Below are 13,026 nucleotides of genomic sequence, written 5' to 3' on the forward strand. Positions count from 1 at the left end.
TCTTAATAATACACAACATCCTGTTCATTTTGAGTCTTGACTTCGTAGACCTATGCCCACTACAGGTTGTAGCAGAGTAGTCCAGGTTTCTTTCATGCTGAGACTGAGACCAAAGCCCTTCTGACCGAGACAATATCCCGGCCCACAAGACAAAGAAATGTCTTATACTGGGACGGCATTCTCCCTCAAGGTCGAAGATGGATTTCCCCAAGGCAGAATATAAAAGAGCGGTGCGTTCTAAAGTTCTCTGAACATGCAATCGTCCTCAAGCGGCTATACCCCCTTCCATCCTCCCCTCTCATTGATCTGCACGTCACAATGCCTCCAATCCAAGATACTCGCAAATTCACCTCCAAATCCAACAGTCAACCCAAAGCTCAAGCTCAAGCGCAGGCACATGGCGAAGGTAAACCCACCACCACAGCCCAGCATCCTCGGGAAACTAGTCTAATCGAACGCCTGAACAGAAACATCCTCCAGACAATCGTCTACCTCGAGGACGAGTACAAGGGCAGTGTTCTCATTCCAGCACAGAATCCCGATCCGGCACCGGCGAAACGGCTTTCTCTTCTCACGGTGAAAGACAGCAGCAGTGTTGAACATACCACGCATGTCCTGCTCCCGTTGAGCACGCATCCGGTGCTGGACCGGTTGTATGTACCCAGTAGGACGATTCTAGCTGATTGCATGTCCCGATCCAGATCCAGTACAATCCCCAGCTGGAAGCCACACTCGTCTTCAGGACCAGGATCCCGCTCAGATTCTGCGTCCTCAGGTACCTCCTACTCATCCTTCTCAAACAACCTCCCTCACAACAACATCGAATACATCCCAAGGGGGACGCAAATGGTCAAATGGGTAGGAATCCCGCTCCCCACAGCCATCAACAACCATCACCACCACCTGCACAGCACACCGGAAGACTTCATCGAGGCACTCGACCGGTCAATCGAGATGCTAGGGGCGAATTTCATCGTCGATGACCCAGAAGAGGCACCGTCGCAAGAACGGGCGTTCCTCATGGAGATCCGCGGTCTTTTTCGAGATCGATTAGATGCGCTCGCTTCAGCGCAGAGACATGTGGACCTGTTGGACCAGCTTGTTAGAGGTGGGTTTGTTGAGTTGGGGGAGATATTTGGGGGAGGGAAAATGGAGTAGGTGATTGATTCTCTTCATCCTTTCGGTCCTTTCCTGTTTGTGCTTGTGCTGCGTTGGTTGGGTCCATGAGTATAGGTGAAGGGGCATCTATAGCTGGGCAAGGGAAGTAGAAGGAAAACTCTTTTTTTGTTCATATGGACAAGCATTTTCTCTAAACCAGATATCATCAGCGGTTTTATAATCATACACATAGAACGCCCGATTGCGCCCCAGAATCCAAACTCCAGCCCGCATGCATGCCAGCTCTCCTCAGAACCCATACGCACTCTGCCCATACGGCGTAGCCCCATAGGGAGTCTGCGCACTGGCGCCCCACGCGCTCGCCGCGCCAGTCCCATACGATGTGAGATTCCCATCAATACCCTCGGGTGGCTCGTAGTCTGCATCGCCGGCGCCCATCATGTCGGCATCCTCGGCGCCGCCGTGGCCCTCGCCTTCGCCTGAGAGGTAGGAGACGGTTGTGGCGAGCTTGCGCTGCAGTGTGACAATGCCCTGCTGGATGATCATGTCTGGCTCGAGGTTGCCGATGCTCTCGACGTCCAGGTAGAAGGTGTTCGGTTCGGCGTCGTAGTCGAATGGTTGATCTGAATTGGAGGGGGGTTCCCATGCTGCGTTGTCGGAGACGGGCCTGCAGATGAACATGTCAGTGTGAACCATGACAAGAAGAGAGAGAGGAGAGAGACGTACCATTCCTTGATGGGATCCTGCTCGTACCAGTAATCCACATGGCGCAGATTATTGTGCGGATCATACTCGAATCCCACCGCCGCGGTGGGCGCCCACTTCGCATGCTCCTTTGCGGTGCCCTTCTTTGCGAGACAGGTAAGTTTAATCTCCTGCCCCCGGCGCAACTTGCAAATCAAGGGCCCCTTCAGCTCCGGGTCCGTAATGACGGGATTGCCAATGGTCTCATTCATCCGTTCGCCGACGACAATGAGATCGCGCGCGTAGACAGGCATGATGCCCGCGGAATTGCAGCGCGCGTGGAGGGAAAGTGTCACGCTGCAGCGCACGCAGTGGTCCTCGCAGTCGCAGTCGCGCGTGTACTCCAGGTCCTGGTCGCAGTTCCGCGAGTTGAGCGGGATCATGCCGAGACGGTGGGCGAGCATTTCGTCGGGGAGCACGGAGGTGTTGGCTTCGATTTCGACCAGGTCGAGCGCCACGGTGGGCACCTCGGCCAGGATGGTGCGGCGCAGGGAGTTGGCGAAGGCAAGGTCGACCGCGCTGAGGCGGAAGTCGACGCGGTAGGGTTCAGCCTGCCCTTGTTAGTCTTTTTTTCTTCTCTGGGAGTGTGTGTGGGCAGGCCAGGAATTACGCACTTCGCGGACGGTGACTTGCGGGCCCGAGGGCTCCAGGTCCATCTCGTAATCCATGGTGGGTGTCTGTGGCAGCGCTGGGAGCCGCCCGGTGTGGTGGGTGGGTCGAGATTATGTGGACATAGAGTTAAAGAGGCAAGAAGGGATGGGAGTGTGGGAGGGGAGGGGAGGGAGACAAGACAAGAGTAGTCGTGGTGGTGAAGGGAAAAGGTGAAGAGTCGCGGCTTCGGAGCTCTTGGCGCTTGTCCTCTTCGGGAACACCGTGACCCAGGTACTGACTACGTTACACCCCCGAAGAGTTACAGGCAAGATTAAGTATGGGAGACTAGATGGTGTCTCGGATTCACTTCCAGATAGAAAAATTAAGGAAAACACCCTTGCGCGCCAGGGTTTACAGGACTGGAAAAAGACCAACTCTCCACGGGGAAACTTCAAAGCCTGCGACCTTCTTTTTGGATCGGGCATCAGATGTCTATCACAAAAGTGATGAAAAGCAAAGGAGAAACATAAATCGGTCACTTGCCGATGGAATGGCCAACGGGTACGCCGGAAGCCCGTGGCAGGTATGCGAAGATGGAGTGGGAGACAAAGCCACACTGGGGACTTTTTTTTGGGAGGATTTTCAGCGGTCATGTCAGGTCGTAGCGGTGAATGCGAATCGAAGTGATGAGTAGAAAGGGTGGTGACAAGAGAAGAAAGGCGCTATGTACGAGACGGAGAGACAGAAAAGCGGGACGACTACCGCTTCAGCGAGCTGCGGTTGAGAGCCTCCAGCAGCTCGGGCCGATTGGCAAGCGCCGTCGCGGCCTGCAAGTAGCCGACCCACTGACGCTTGCGCTTGTACCGCTCAGGCCATTCGTCACGTTCCTCGTCCACAGTGACCTCAAAGAACTGGTATGAGGCCTTTGGGGCGTTTGCGGTCAGCAGGGCCGAGGCGCGCATGTCCGGGATGACGCCCAGGTCGCGCTGCACTGTGCAGATCACCCCGGCTTCCTCCCAGGCCTCGCGGCAGGCAGCTTCGGCAGCAGCTTCATCAGTCTCCCAGCCACCCTTGGGGAGCACCCATCCTCCAGGGCCAGCAGACTGGATCATCAACACCTTGGTCTTGTCGGGAGACAGGGGGACCACACCGGCCACGAGCCGCTCGCCCTTGGTGCCGTAGCCTACAATGTGACGCACCAGTCAGTGATTTGCAGCACAGCGGGAGTTCGGCCGACTCACGTTGGTTGGTGCGGCCAGTGCGGGACTCCATGGAGTGCAGCTGCGCCATGGCGAGAGAAATTTCCAGTTTCGGGATTGTTTCGGGAGACAGAGAAAGTTGGGGTTGAAAAGAGAAGAAAGAGTGTGCGATCGGGCAGCGAACAGCCCAGGACTCCCGCGGAGCCTAGAGGGTCTCGTGGGAGAGAAGGGGGAGGTGGTCAACGGTCCACGGGCTCTCGAGGAGGGCGGTCGGGAAGAAAAAAATTTCCTCCTGGGGAAAGAGTGAGACGGCGGAGAGATTAGGTGTACCCGTTGATGCCCGCGGTGGACCGGAGAGTAGAAGGGAGAAGGCTAAGAGGCATGGTCGAGGGAGTAAAGAGGCAGGAGAAGGAAGTGAAGAAAGAGTCGCGAGAGGTGTGAAGGCAGAGACGGAGTGGGAATTGGAGGGGCCCTAGACCGGCGTCGGCCGGGAACATTAATTAACGACGGGCGGTGGTGCTAGGCAAGAGCCGTAGGGCCGAGACGCGTTTCTTCCCTGGACGTCTCTGCTCAACTACAAAGTCATGTTTTCATGACTCCTAGGCGCTGCCTGCTGTCTAGAGAACGCCTGGAGTATGCCTGTAGTCACGATTCATTCACCCGTTGCGAGGCGTCGGTGAAGACCTTAACTCCGGGCAGTCTATACCTAGGTCACCGTGTTCGATAGCATAGGAGTCAGTGTAGCATACGTGATGATTGAGCAATGGATCTCTAGATATCAGAACTCTATACTATGTCTTGCTTTCTGACATGGATGTGCTGCACGTTCATCCCGCCCCGCCGAGAGGGCAGAACCATCCCACCTCCAACCTCTGAACAAAAACCGCCGGGGAACATCTACCCGTCACCCATCCTATTACGCCATTTCCTTCCTTCTTCCTTCATTTTTCATCTGTTCCGCTGGAACCGCCAACCATCCCAGAGCCGATCCGCTAATGGAGTCTGTTGACGCCGAACGCGCGCGCCAGCTGTCCCTCTTCCGGCCGTTGGGTATGTCCCACTCTCCTGCATAGAGCCACTGAGCTCAGCCTATGCACTCCCCGTGCAATGTCCGGTGGCCCTGGTGGCTGCATTGGGGGTCAATCTGGCGGGGTGGCGGGACAGCTCACCCCTGCAGAGAGACGTGAAGCTAACTCGATATAGGCTATCAGCGCAATTCCTGTGGCTACTGCAAATCAGACCATGGCAGTCAGTGTTATGTATGCCGCTCGGCTCAATGGGGATTGTTGACACGTGCCTAGGTGCTTCATACTACAGCAGCTCGGTGACGGTACACCCGGAGCACTATGATGAGCTGGTCAATCGGGGCTGGAGACGGTATGGCCCGACAGACCGAAGCTGTCATACATACTGATAATGGATCTAGATCAGGCACTCTCTACTACAAGCAGAACCTACAACGGTCGTGCTGCCCGCATTACACCATGAGGTATGGCCGTCCTCCCATTATCAGTCCCTCGCTCATGATTTCCTAGGCTGGAAGCATCTGCCTTCACGCCCCGCCGGGATCAGCGCAAGGCCATCAATCGCTGGAACAAGTTTGTTCTGGGTCCAGAGTACATGCGCAAAGCAGCCCGGCTGTGCCCCCGATCACGCGAGTAGGTGTACCTCGCTATTCTTGACGATTGAAAAAGACACTGACCAGTGCATAGAGAGAAGAAGCACCGCAAATGCAACTTTGACCTTCTTCCTGCGGTCCATGAAGCGGAGTACAGCAACATCCCGCGCCCCATAGACCCAGCCACCAAGCGCCCATTGGAACCGGCGCATCGCTTCGAGGTCAACATCGAAGGGGACTCCGCCTCCAAGGCGAAGTTCGACCTGTTTGTCAAGTACCAAACCACGATCCACCGGGAGGATGTGTCGCGCTGGAAGCAGAAAGACTTCCAGCGCTTCTTGTGTTCAGGCATCAAGCGCTCCCAGCCATCTTCTAGCACCAATTCTACTGAGAAGAGACTGGGCTCGTGGCATCAGTGCTATCGATTAGATGGGAAACTCATTGCAGTGGCAGTGCTAGATTTGGTTCCTAGCGGTGTGAGCTCGGTCTATGTCTTGTGAGTGACCACGAAACTATCTTGTAGCTCAACTGACTGTTTCCTCCCAGTTATGACCCTGAATATGAGCAGTGGGAGTTTGGGAAGCTGAGTGCTTTGCGGGAGATTGGGTTCGCCTTGGAGAATGACTATCCCTACTACTACATGGGTTTGTAATGGCAAACGCTGTTTCAAGCATGTCTGACGGGAAAACAGGGTTCTACATCCACTCCTGCCAGAAGATGCGCTACAAAGCTTCCTTCCGCCCTCAATACATCCTCGGTAAGTCTTCGACCACACTCTCTATAACTCGGCCATGATCTCACACAATTATGGGTTGCAGACCCCGAAACCAATACCTACGACCCGCTGGATGGCGAACTCTCTCAGAAACTGGACAGCCGGCCCTATGTCTCCCTCTCCAGAGACCGATCCTCCACCTCCACTACAGACCCCAGTTCGGAACCGCAGCTCGACCCCGACGTCAACGAAGAGGATCTCTCCCTCTTTAACATCCACATGCCCGGCGTGCTGACCCTCGATCAAGTCAAAGCTCTAGACCTGGATCATTGGTACTTGGTGGTTCATGGATCATTCGTGCATATGAATGTACGCACCCCCTCTCTTCAGGGTATATATTTACTGACGACACATGAACTAGGACCTCGTCGGCTGGGAACTAATGGCCATGGATAACCCGCAGTCCGTGAAGGGGATCATTGCCGAGCTGGCTGCTGTTCTGGGACCGAAGCTTGTCAAGGATAGCGCCGTGGTGCTATTTGATTAGTAGGAAGCTTGGAAAGTTGAGCATCTTGATAGAAAGAGAATTGCATATTTGAGATTTGGAGTTTCAGTAAAGTGTTCACATGGATTTAATGACTGCACTCGAAGGATCATTATAAATCGACTGAGTCACTACTAGTTAACTACTGTTCTGGTTTGCCCCATTAGTTAATCTGGGTGGATCTTCATCACGCCCTATCAGCGACATCATCATATTTTTTTCTTAGATTCAATCAAATGTCCGCCAATAATCAACATTAATACTATCATTGATTACCACCAGGGGATTCAGTGAGGGAGCAGCTGCATCCGCAATGACCACGCAACTCCAGTCATCCTCTACAGCCATCGAGCTGCAAGATCGCCAGTCGGCAGAAGAAAGACTCACACGGCTCACGAATGATGCGGCCAACGCCACAGATGAAGACGAAGTGATGCAGGCGTCCCGGCTAGCCGACTCCGAGGTTCCCGACGGCGGAGAAGGTTGGGTTATTATCGCCGGATGCGCCGTCATCACCTGGTGGTTCGTCGGCACATCCTACTGCTGGGGAGTCTTGCAGGCAGCCCTGGTCAAGGAAGGTGTCTCGACATCTTCCACACTGGCGTTTGTGGGATCGCTGGCTCCAGCCTGTATTTCATTTTTGGGCATCTTGAATGTCCGAGTTATCCGAAAACTGGGAACGCGGCTCTCGGCTCTTTTGGGTGTCTTCCTGCTAGGCTTGGGGGAGACGCTTAGTGGATTTGCTATCCACAATGTCAAGGGGCTATTCGCGACTGCGGGTGTTGTGATGGGGATTGGGATTAGGTGGGTGAATGCCTGTCCAAGTCTGATTATGTGCTGACTGGCTCGCGGACAGTCTCTGCTTTATGGTCGTCTCTGTGACGCCTGCGCAGTATTTCAGAGCGAAGCGCGGAATTGCCAATGGAATTGTTTATGCTGCTGGAGGTCTGGGTGGTGCGGTCATTAGTTTTCTGTTGAATGCACTGCTCACCAATGTCGGCACAGCCTGGACATTTAGAATCCTTGGCTTCTTGACCTGGGGCACTGGTCTACCAGCGGCATACTTGATAAAACAGCGCCTCCCCATTCCTCGCTCGGCAATTGTTGAATGGTATGCTATAACCACCCAGGAAATAAAAACGACTGTTCATTGACTCCTATCCCAGGCGCTTACTTCGTGATATCCGCTTCGTTCTCCTCTTCGCCGCCGGCGCAATTGCAACCTTCCCACTGCTCGTGCCTCCATTCTTCCTACCATTGTACACCGACTCCATGGGAATGGCATCCAGCACTGGCGCCGCCGTGGTTGCGGCATTTAATTTCTCCTCCGCGATGGGCCGACTTCTGTGTGGATTTTGCAGTGATTTCGTCGGACCGCTAAACACTTTGTTCTTCTCCATTATCTTGAGTGCCCTGAGCATGCTCATTCTCTGGCCAGTCTCAACTTCTCTTGGTCCCCTGATTGTTTTCGTCATTATCAACGGTATGGCTAATGGCGGGTTCTTCTCGACCATGCCTACTGTTGTCGGGACGGTGTTTGGTTCTGCGAGGGTGTCTGTTGCGATGGGAATGATTGTTACTGGGTGGGCGGGCGGATACCTTCTTGTAAGTTTTATACCCCTCTCTTGGCTTGGTATCATGCTGACGACTTTCTACTCAGGGTGCCCCCATTGCCGGGTACATACTTGCTGCGTCCGGTGGACAGGACAGTGGGGTTAGCGCCTATCGCCCTGCTATCTTCTATGCAGGCGGCATGGCGTTGGTGGCTGCTTTGATGGCCATCTTCGTACGCCTCAAGACTGATGCTCGGCCATTCAAGAGATTGTAGATATTACAATTGAAGTAATATACTGGTCATCTCTCTCTTCATCATCACCAGGCGTCGTCAGGCATCTCGCAACCCCACGCCATTTGAAATGGCGCATGTTGGAAAACCTTCTCCGAGTCATGATTCGCCGGCCAAGACACCTCCACCCGGAAATCCGGGATCCAGTCTATCTTCACCAGTGGCTGCAAGGCAGATTCCTCTGTGGTAAACCAGGTGAAGCGTCCCGGCTGTGCAGCGGGACCCCCAAACTCAACGCCACCAAACCGCACCAGGAGTCTGCGCAGACCCTTCATTGTAGCGATGACATCCCACACATTGTCCGGAATTGGGCCCCGATAGCCGTCAGAGTTTTGCAACTCGCATTTCCTATTATAGAGTTCCAAGTCTCTGAAATGCCAGAACCTGACTCTGACATCCAGGGATCTTATGGCGTTAAACCGCTGAGGCACGAACACTTTTCTGAGTTCGGCGGGTAGCTCGAAGGCTGGGAGTGCCCCGTCGTCGAGCTGAAGGGTGTTCCCAGAGTATAGGATATTAATAGCCTCAGAATAGCTAGGTTCTCGATTATCAGCAGCATTCACACACGTTGAGCACGTTCGATACGCACATCTCCCGACATGTCAAAAGCAGAGGAATTCTGTGAAACCTCACGCCAGAAACCTTGTCTATTGTTGGATCTCCGTCCCCGTCTTCGGTTGGAAGCCACTTAGTGTGCAGTCTAGAAGTCCCTCGCCCGATAAGAATGATTTTACCCCCAAGGACATAGTGGTAGATTTTATCCCGGAGCTCGGGAGGTAGTTTCTTCAAGAGCTGGCACTGATCCTGCCGTTTGGTTTGGCGTCTCCGCCATAGTTTCCAGGTACGCTCTTCCGGTAATGGGAGGGTGAGAGCTCGTTTGCGTGGTAGAGGAGATTGGAGCTCGTGGGTAAGGGTCTTTTTATTGTCAAAACCACACTTGGCCGCCATGAAGACGGCTAAAGGCAGGGAAGGATAAAGATAACGTAAAGACAGCCAGCAAGGATGGCATCACGGATCTTTTTTGAACGACTTCAGACATCTCATGCTCTCGCGAAGTGATGACGGGATGTTTTGGGGTCCACCATTTTGGCCCCCACACGACTGCCTTGCGCTGAACCTTGACGAATATGTCATCAAATAACTGTGCGTGTCTCTAGGAATTGGATATAGATTCGCGGGCCCATACTCTGTCCCATATATTTACAACTGCATGACACAAAAAGCGTACCGCAAACTGCAAATAGCAACTCCCTTGCTAAATTCCCTATGCAATGCATGTCTGTCCCTTCAAAGCACCCAGAAGAGTTTCCTTCGCAAACAACAAATAAAAAGGATAATGACCACAACGATAGTCAGAATAGTAAGCCCCAGCAAAGGGTATCCAACTCAAAACTTGAGAGCCGCGCCTCGACCCATATTGCCCTTCCGTCATCATATTGGAACAAGAACAGCAAGTCTCAGTCCTGTCGTGTGTCCACACCCTCCACCACCTTCAATGTCACTGTCTTCGTCAGGCTTTTGCTTCCATTGCGGGGGCTCGGGGTCATAAGACTGCGGAACCGGTGGGAAGAGGTATTGGCTGGAGTAGGCGAGGTGGGCATGTCGAGGTCGGTTATTCTCGAAGTCATCGTCTTGGAGTAGGGTAATGCGAGCGTGGTTAAGATGTCCTGGACCATCTGAGCCCGTAGAGGAGCTTTGGAGGGGGCCGATGACCTTCATAGTAATCATCTTGATCTGGCCCGGAGAGGGCTTGGTAGTCTGAAGATGCAGCACATAATCGGGGAGTTTAATTTTGGCCGCCCTTCAGGACAGGTAAGCACATCGCAACATGCCATTTCACCATCTCCAGGAATAATCGACATGCTTAAATTACTCCACCTCAAAGGAATGATCGGGGTGTTAAGATTTCCTGATCGAATAACCGGGCCTCAACACGCCATTTCACTACCGTCAGGAATGATCAGGTTGCTTAATTTTGACACACCCTTTAAACAAATCTCAGCCACGTTTCTTCAATGCCCCTGTAAATTTCGGGCTGTAGTGCTTCTATAGGCCGTGACGTAGTCAACGTTCATCGATGTCGGATCTAGTAAAACTTCTTGATGGGGCAGAAATTGGAACACTCCAGCGAAGCGAAGTGGATTCATTGATTGTCATACAGGAAAAGGGGACCCTATATAACCGTGCGCTATGTACAGTCGCACCGCTCAAGTCTGAGACCCCCCAGGGTACCTGTCTTTACCGCCTCCTTACAAGGGACATACCGCCCACTAATAGTAGTTCTTGAGTGGTGCGGACGCTAATTGCCGGCAGAATATTAGCGCGATACTTTGGGGGGTCGCAGACTTCAGCTGTGCCACTGTACGTTGCATCCTTTGTATTGTAATGGCAGTTCCTTTCAACGACGCTATGTATACAAATGGCGGGATCGCGAGAGCGGTGAGGGTCACGAGTGACCACCCATCGATACTAAATTTAGTACGGGAGGGGGCCGGACCCTGGATTTAGGGGGCCGCACCCCAGGATTTGCCACTGACCCACGTTTAAGAAACCTCTGTTAACTCTTGCGTGGGCGATTATTCCACTTGATCCTGGTCAGAGTCGTTCCTATTGCCCCTAACTTCCTAAACGTCGCTTAGCCTTCGACTGCCTACACGCACATAATTTGACCGACTTTGGCGCAATCCACCCGACATTCGAACGTTCATTCACGTTTCCTGAAACTTAGACCTACTATGGCAAGTGCTTCCTCAAGTATATCCCCAACATGCGGTCTACCATCAGGGCAGCTGCTAGAAAGCTGCAAGCAAGGAAACGTGTCCTGTGTGAAGAATCACTTGCAAGCTCATGGCGCAAAAGGCACGTGGATGGCCCGTGGCCTACAGGAAGCGGCACAAGCAGACCAGTTGGAGATTATGCAGTTGCTTTTAGAAAATGGGGCCGAAATCGATGAGGGTGTCATTATTAAGGCGAGAACAATTCCCGCCTTCCAGCTCTTGATCAAGCATGGAATGCAAGTCAATCAACCTCTGTCGTGGGGTCATGTGCCTCTCATGTCAGTTCTTTAGTATCTTGCCTATGATACACTCTAACGAATACCTACAGGTATGTTGTGTTGAAAAATGATGAGCGCCTACTTGGATGGTTTCTCGCCCAAGGGGCAAACCCGAACCTTGGCCCCTCTGACACCAATACTCAGAGGGGGTTTGTGGGACCCGAAGACCAGCCAGTCCCCAACTCAGGCGGCCCGCTAGAGATGGCGGTATTAACGAAAAATCCGAAAATTGTGGACATTCTTCTCTCATACGGTGCGGAGATGCAGAATGCGCTTGTGCTTCATACGTTAATATTCGCCGACCGAAACAATTGGGCTAAGATGATGGAGCATTTAGTCCGGCATAGAGTAGATATCAACAAATTTGGCTACCATCCTTTCTTGGACAACGGCGGCACACCACTACTAATGGCTGCTAAAGCTGGCGATGTGGACCAAGGACGCTGGTTGATTGAACACGAAGCCAACCCATTGATCCCGGATGGGTCAGGTCTATACCCAGTTCAATGGGCAGAGATAGCAGATGAAGAGACAGAGACATGTGCTCCACCTTTCCGCGAGTGGCATAAAAAGGCACTGGATCTAGCTGATCCAGAAACCAGAGAACGCCTGAAACAAGAGCATGCTCGGGTTAGATATGCTCGCTGTCTGTGAAAACACGTTCTATTTTTGAGCATGCGCTATTGGAGCACCTTTTACATAAACCTGGCGAATGTCATACTTTCAGAGAAGAGTGACTCCCAGCCTCTGTATATCTGGTTTAAGTTGCAATAACACCTTATGACGACCATATACCGATTCCTGCTTGTTAGCAAGGATAATTCATTGGCTGGTTCGTCAGGACAAGGGCTCATGTCTTATTAACTATTGGGTAACCTGTTCGAGCATAACATTTTATGCATAGCTAAAGGCTTGCTTCACTAGACCCTTAGCGTATAGTATTGGTCTATCTAATTGAAGAATGGCACTTGATATTCTAAAGTAAATAGTCATTGACAGCTATTAGTCTAGTCGTACCAGTTATGTAACATTTTTTCTACGATTCAGCAGTCAAAACTCTCCTATCTTTGAAGATTATATACTAATACTATCATATCTTCAAGTATATCTTCTGATTCTGTTCGCTGATTATTTTGAGTTGAATACTCAGCTCCTTCCCTCTATTTGGTATCGATGCCGAAATCTCTGAGAGGAGTCCGCCCAGTTACTCACGCTACATTATAGGCCAGAAAGACCGCTATACCCGCCCCCTAATTACTCGGGCCCTCACAGCGCTTGCTGTGAGGGCCCGAGTAATTAGGGGGCGGGTATATAGTAGCTCACGTTAGTTTCCTGATCCTTGTAAAAACAGAATTACAGGCAATATACGACAAAATTGATAAGCCACATAGGGTTTCTAGATGATACTAAAGGAGCCAGAACACTGTATGGTAATTCTGAACAATAGTAACTAGTTGCAACCCATAAAAATTTGAAACGGCTAATCTGCTTCTCCAAATTGAAATAAACCAATCCATTCCTCCTTTTTGAAAACAAGATTTATATAACACTGCCGGTCCCTGGAACTTCGTGGCTCAACCCGCACGGAAAGTGTG

The 13,026-nt window shown here is 52.2% G+C and overlaps 8 protein-coding genes across 8 annotated transcripts; 4 read left to right on the forward strand and 4 right to left on the reverse strand.

Moving 5' to 3' along the window:
- Positions 1–318: 318 nt before the first annotated feature.
- Positions 319–1,158, forward strand: N7474_003373 (uncharacterized protein; the record flags this gene model as incomplete). Its single annotated transcript, XM_057194788.1, has 2 exons — positions 319–653; positions 702–1,158. 2 exons carry the CDS (start codon positions 319–321, stop codon positions 1,156–1,158), a joined length of 792 nt encoding a protein of 263 aa, XP_057056143.1.
- A 249-nt stretch (positions 1,159–1,407) lies between these two features.
- Positions 1,408–2,531, reverse strand: N7474_003374 (DNA-directed RNA polymerase II core subunit RPB3; the record flags this gene model as incomplete). The annotated part of the gene is made up of 3 exons (XM_057194789.1): positions 1,408–1,786; positions 1,846–2,414; positions 2,478–2,531. The coding sequence occupies 3 exons, from the start codon at positions 2,529–2,531 to the stop codon at positions 1,408–1,410; spliced, it is 1,002 nt and encodes a 333-aa protein (XP_057056144.1).
- A 681-nt stretch (positions 2,532–3,212) lies between these two features.
- Positions 3,213–3,744, reverse strand: N7474_003375 (Diphosphoinositol polyphosphate phosphohydrolase aps1; the record flags this gene model as incomplete). The annotated part of the gene is made up of 2 exons (XM_057194790.1): positions 3,213–3,637; positions 3,696–3,744. 2 exons carry the CDS (start codon positions 3,742–3,744, stop codon positions 3,213–3,215), a joined length of 474 nt encoding a protein of 157 aa, XP_057056145.1.
- A 1,393-nt stretch (positions 3,745–5,137) lies between these two features.
- N7474_003376 (arginyltransferase) lies at positions 5,138–6,533 on the forward strand (the record flags this gene model as incomplete). The annotated part of the gene is made up of 7 exons (XM_057194791.1): positions 5,138–5,142; positions 5,189–5,311; positions 5,366–5,767; positions 5,818–5,915; positions 5,963–6,028; positions 6,090–6,355; positions 6,408–6,533. The coding sequence occupies 7 exons, from the start codon at positions 5,138–5,140 to the stop codon at positions 6,531–6,533; spliced, it is 1,086 nt and encodes a 361-aa protein (XP_057056146.1).
- Positions 6,534–6,843: 310 nt separating this feature from the next.
- Positions 6,844–8,358, forward strand: N7474_003377 (MFS general substrate transporter; the record flags this gene model as incomplete). Its single annotated transcript, XM_057194792.1, has 4 exons — positions 6,844–7,334; positions 7,387–7,641; positions 7,697–8,135; positions 8,191–8,358. The coding sequence occupies 4 exons, from the start codon at positions 6,844–6,846 to the stop codon at positions 8,356–8,358; spliced, it is 1,353 nt and encodes a 450-aa protein (XP_057056147.1).
- Positions 8,359–8,402: 44 nt separating this feature from the next.
- Positions 8,403–9,324, reverse strand: N7474_003378 (uncharacterized protein; the record flags this gene model as incomplete). The annotated part of the gene is made up of 2 exons (XM_057194793.1): positions 8,403–8,910; positions 8,966–9,324. 2 exons carry the CDS (start codon positions 9,322–9,324, stop codon positions 8,403–8,405), a joined length of 867 nt encoding a protein of 288 aa, XP_057056148.1.
- Positions 9,325–9,807: 483 nt separating this feature from the next.
- N7474_003379 (uncharacterized protein) lies at positions 9,808–10,095 on the reverse strand (the record flags this gene model as incomplete). The annotated part of the gene is made up of 1 exon (XM_057194794.1): positions 9,808–10,095. One exon carries the CDS (start codon positions 10,093–10,095, stop codon positions 9,808–9,810), a length of 288 nt encoding a protein of 95 aa, XP_057056149.1.
- A 1,148-nt stretch (positions 10,096–11,243) lies between these two features.
- Positions 11,244–12,085, forward strand: N7474_003380 (ankyrin repeat domain-containing protein; the record flags this gene model as incomplete). The annotated part of the gene is made up of 2 exons (XM_057194795.1): positions 11,244–11,431; positions 11,482–12,085. The coding sequence occupies 2 exons, from the start codon at positions 11,244–11,246 to the stop codon at positions 12,083–12,085; spliced, it is 792 nt and encodes a 263-aa protein (XP_057056150.1).
- Between the last annotated feature and the right edge of the window lie 941 nt (positions 12,086–13,026).

Source organism: Penicillium riverlandense (genome assembly GCF_028828495.1).
Source record: "Penicillium riverlandense strain IBT 135883 chromosome Unknown utg000002l_segment0_segment0, whole genome shotgun sequence".
Taxonomy (NCBI): Eukaryota; Fungi; Ascomycota; class Eurotiomycetes; order Eurotiales; family Aspergillaceae; genus Penicillium; species Penicillium riverlandense.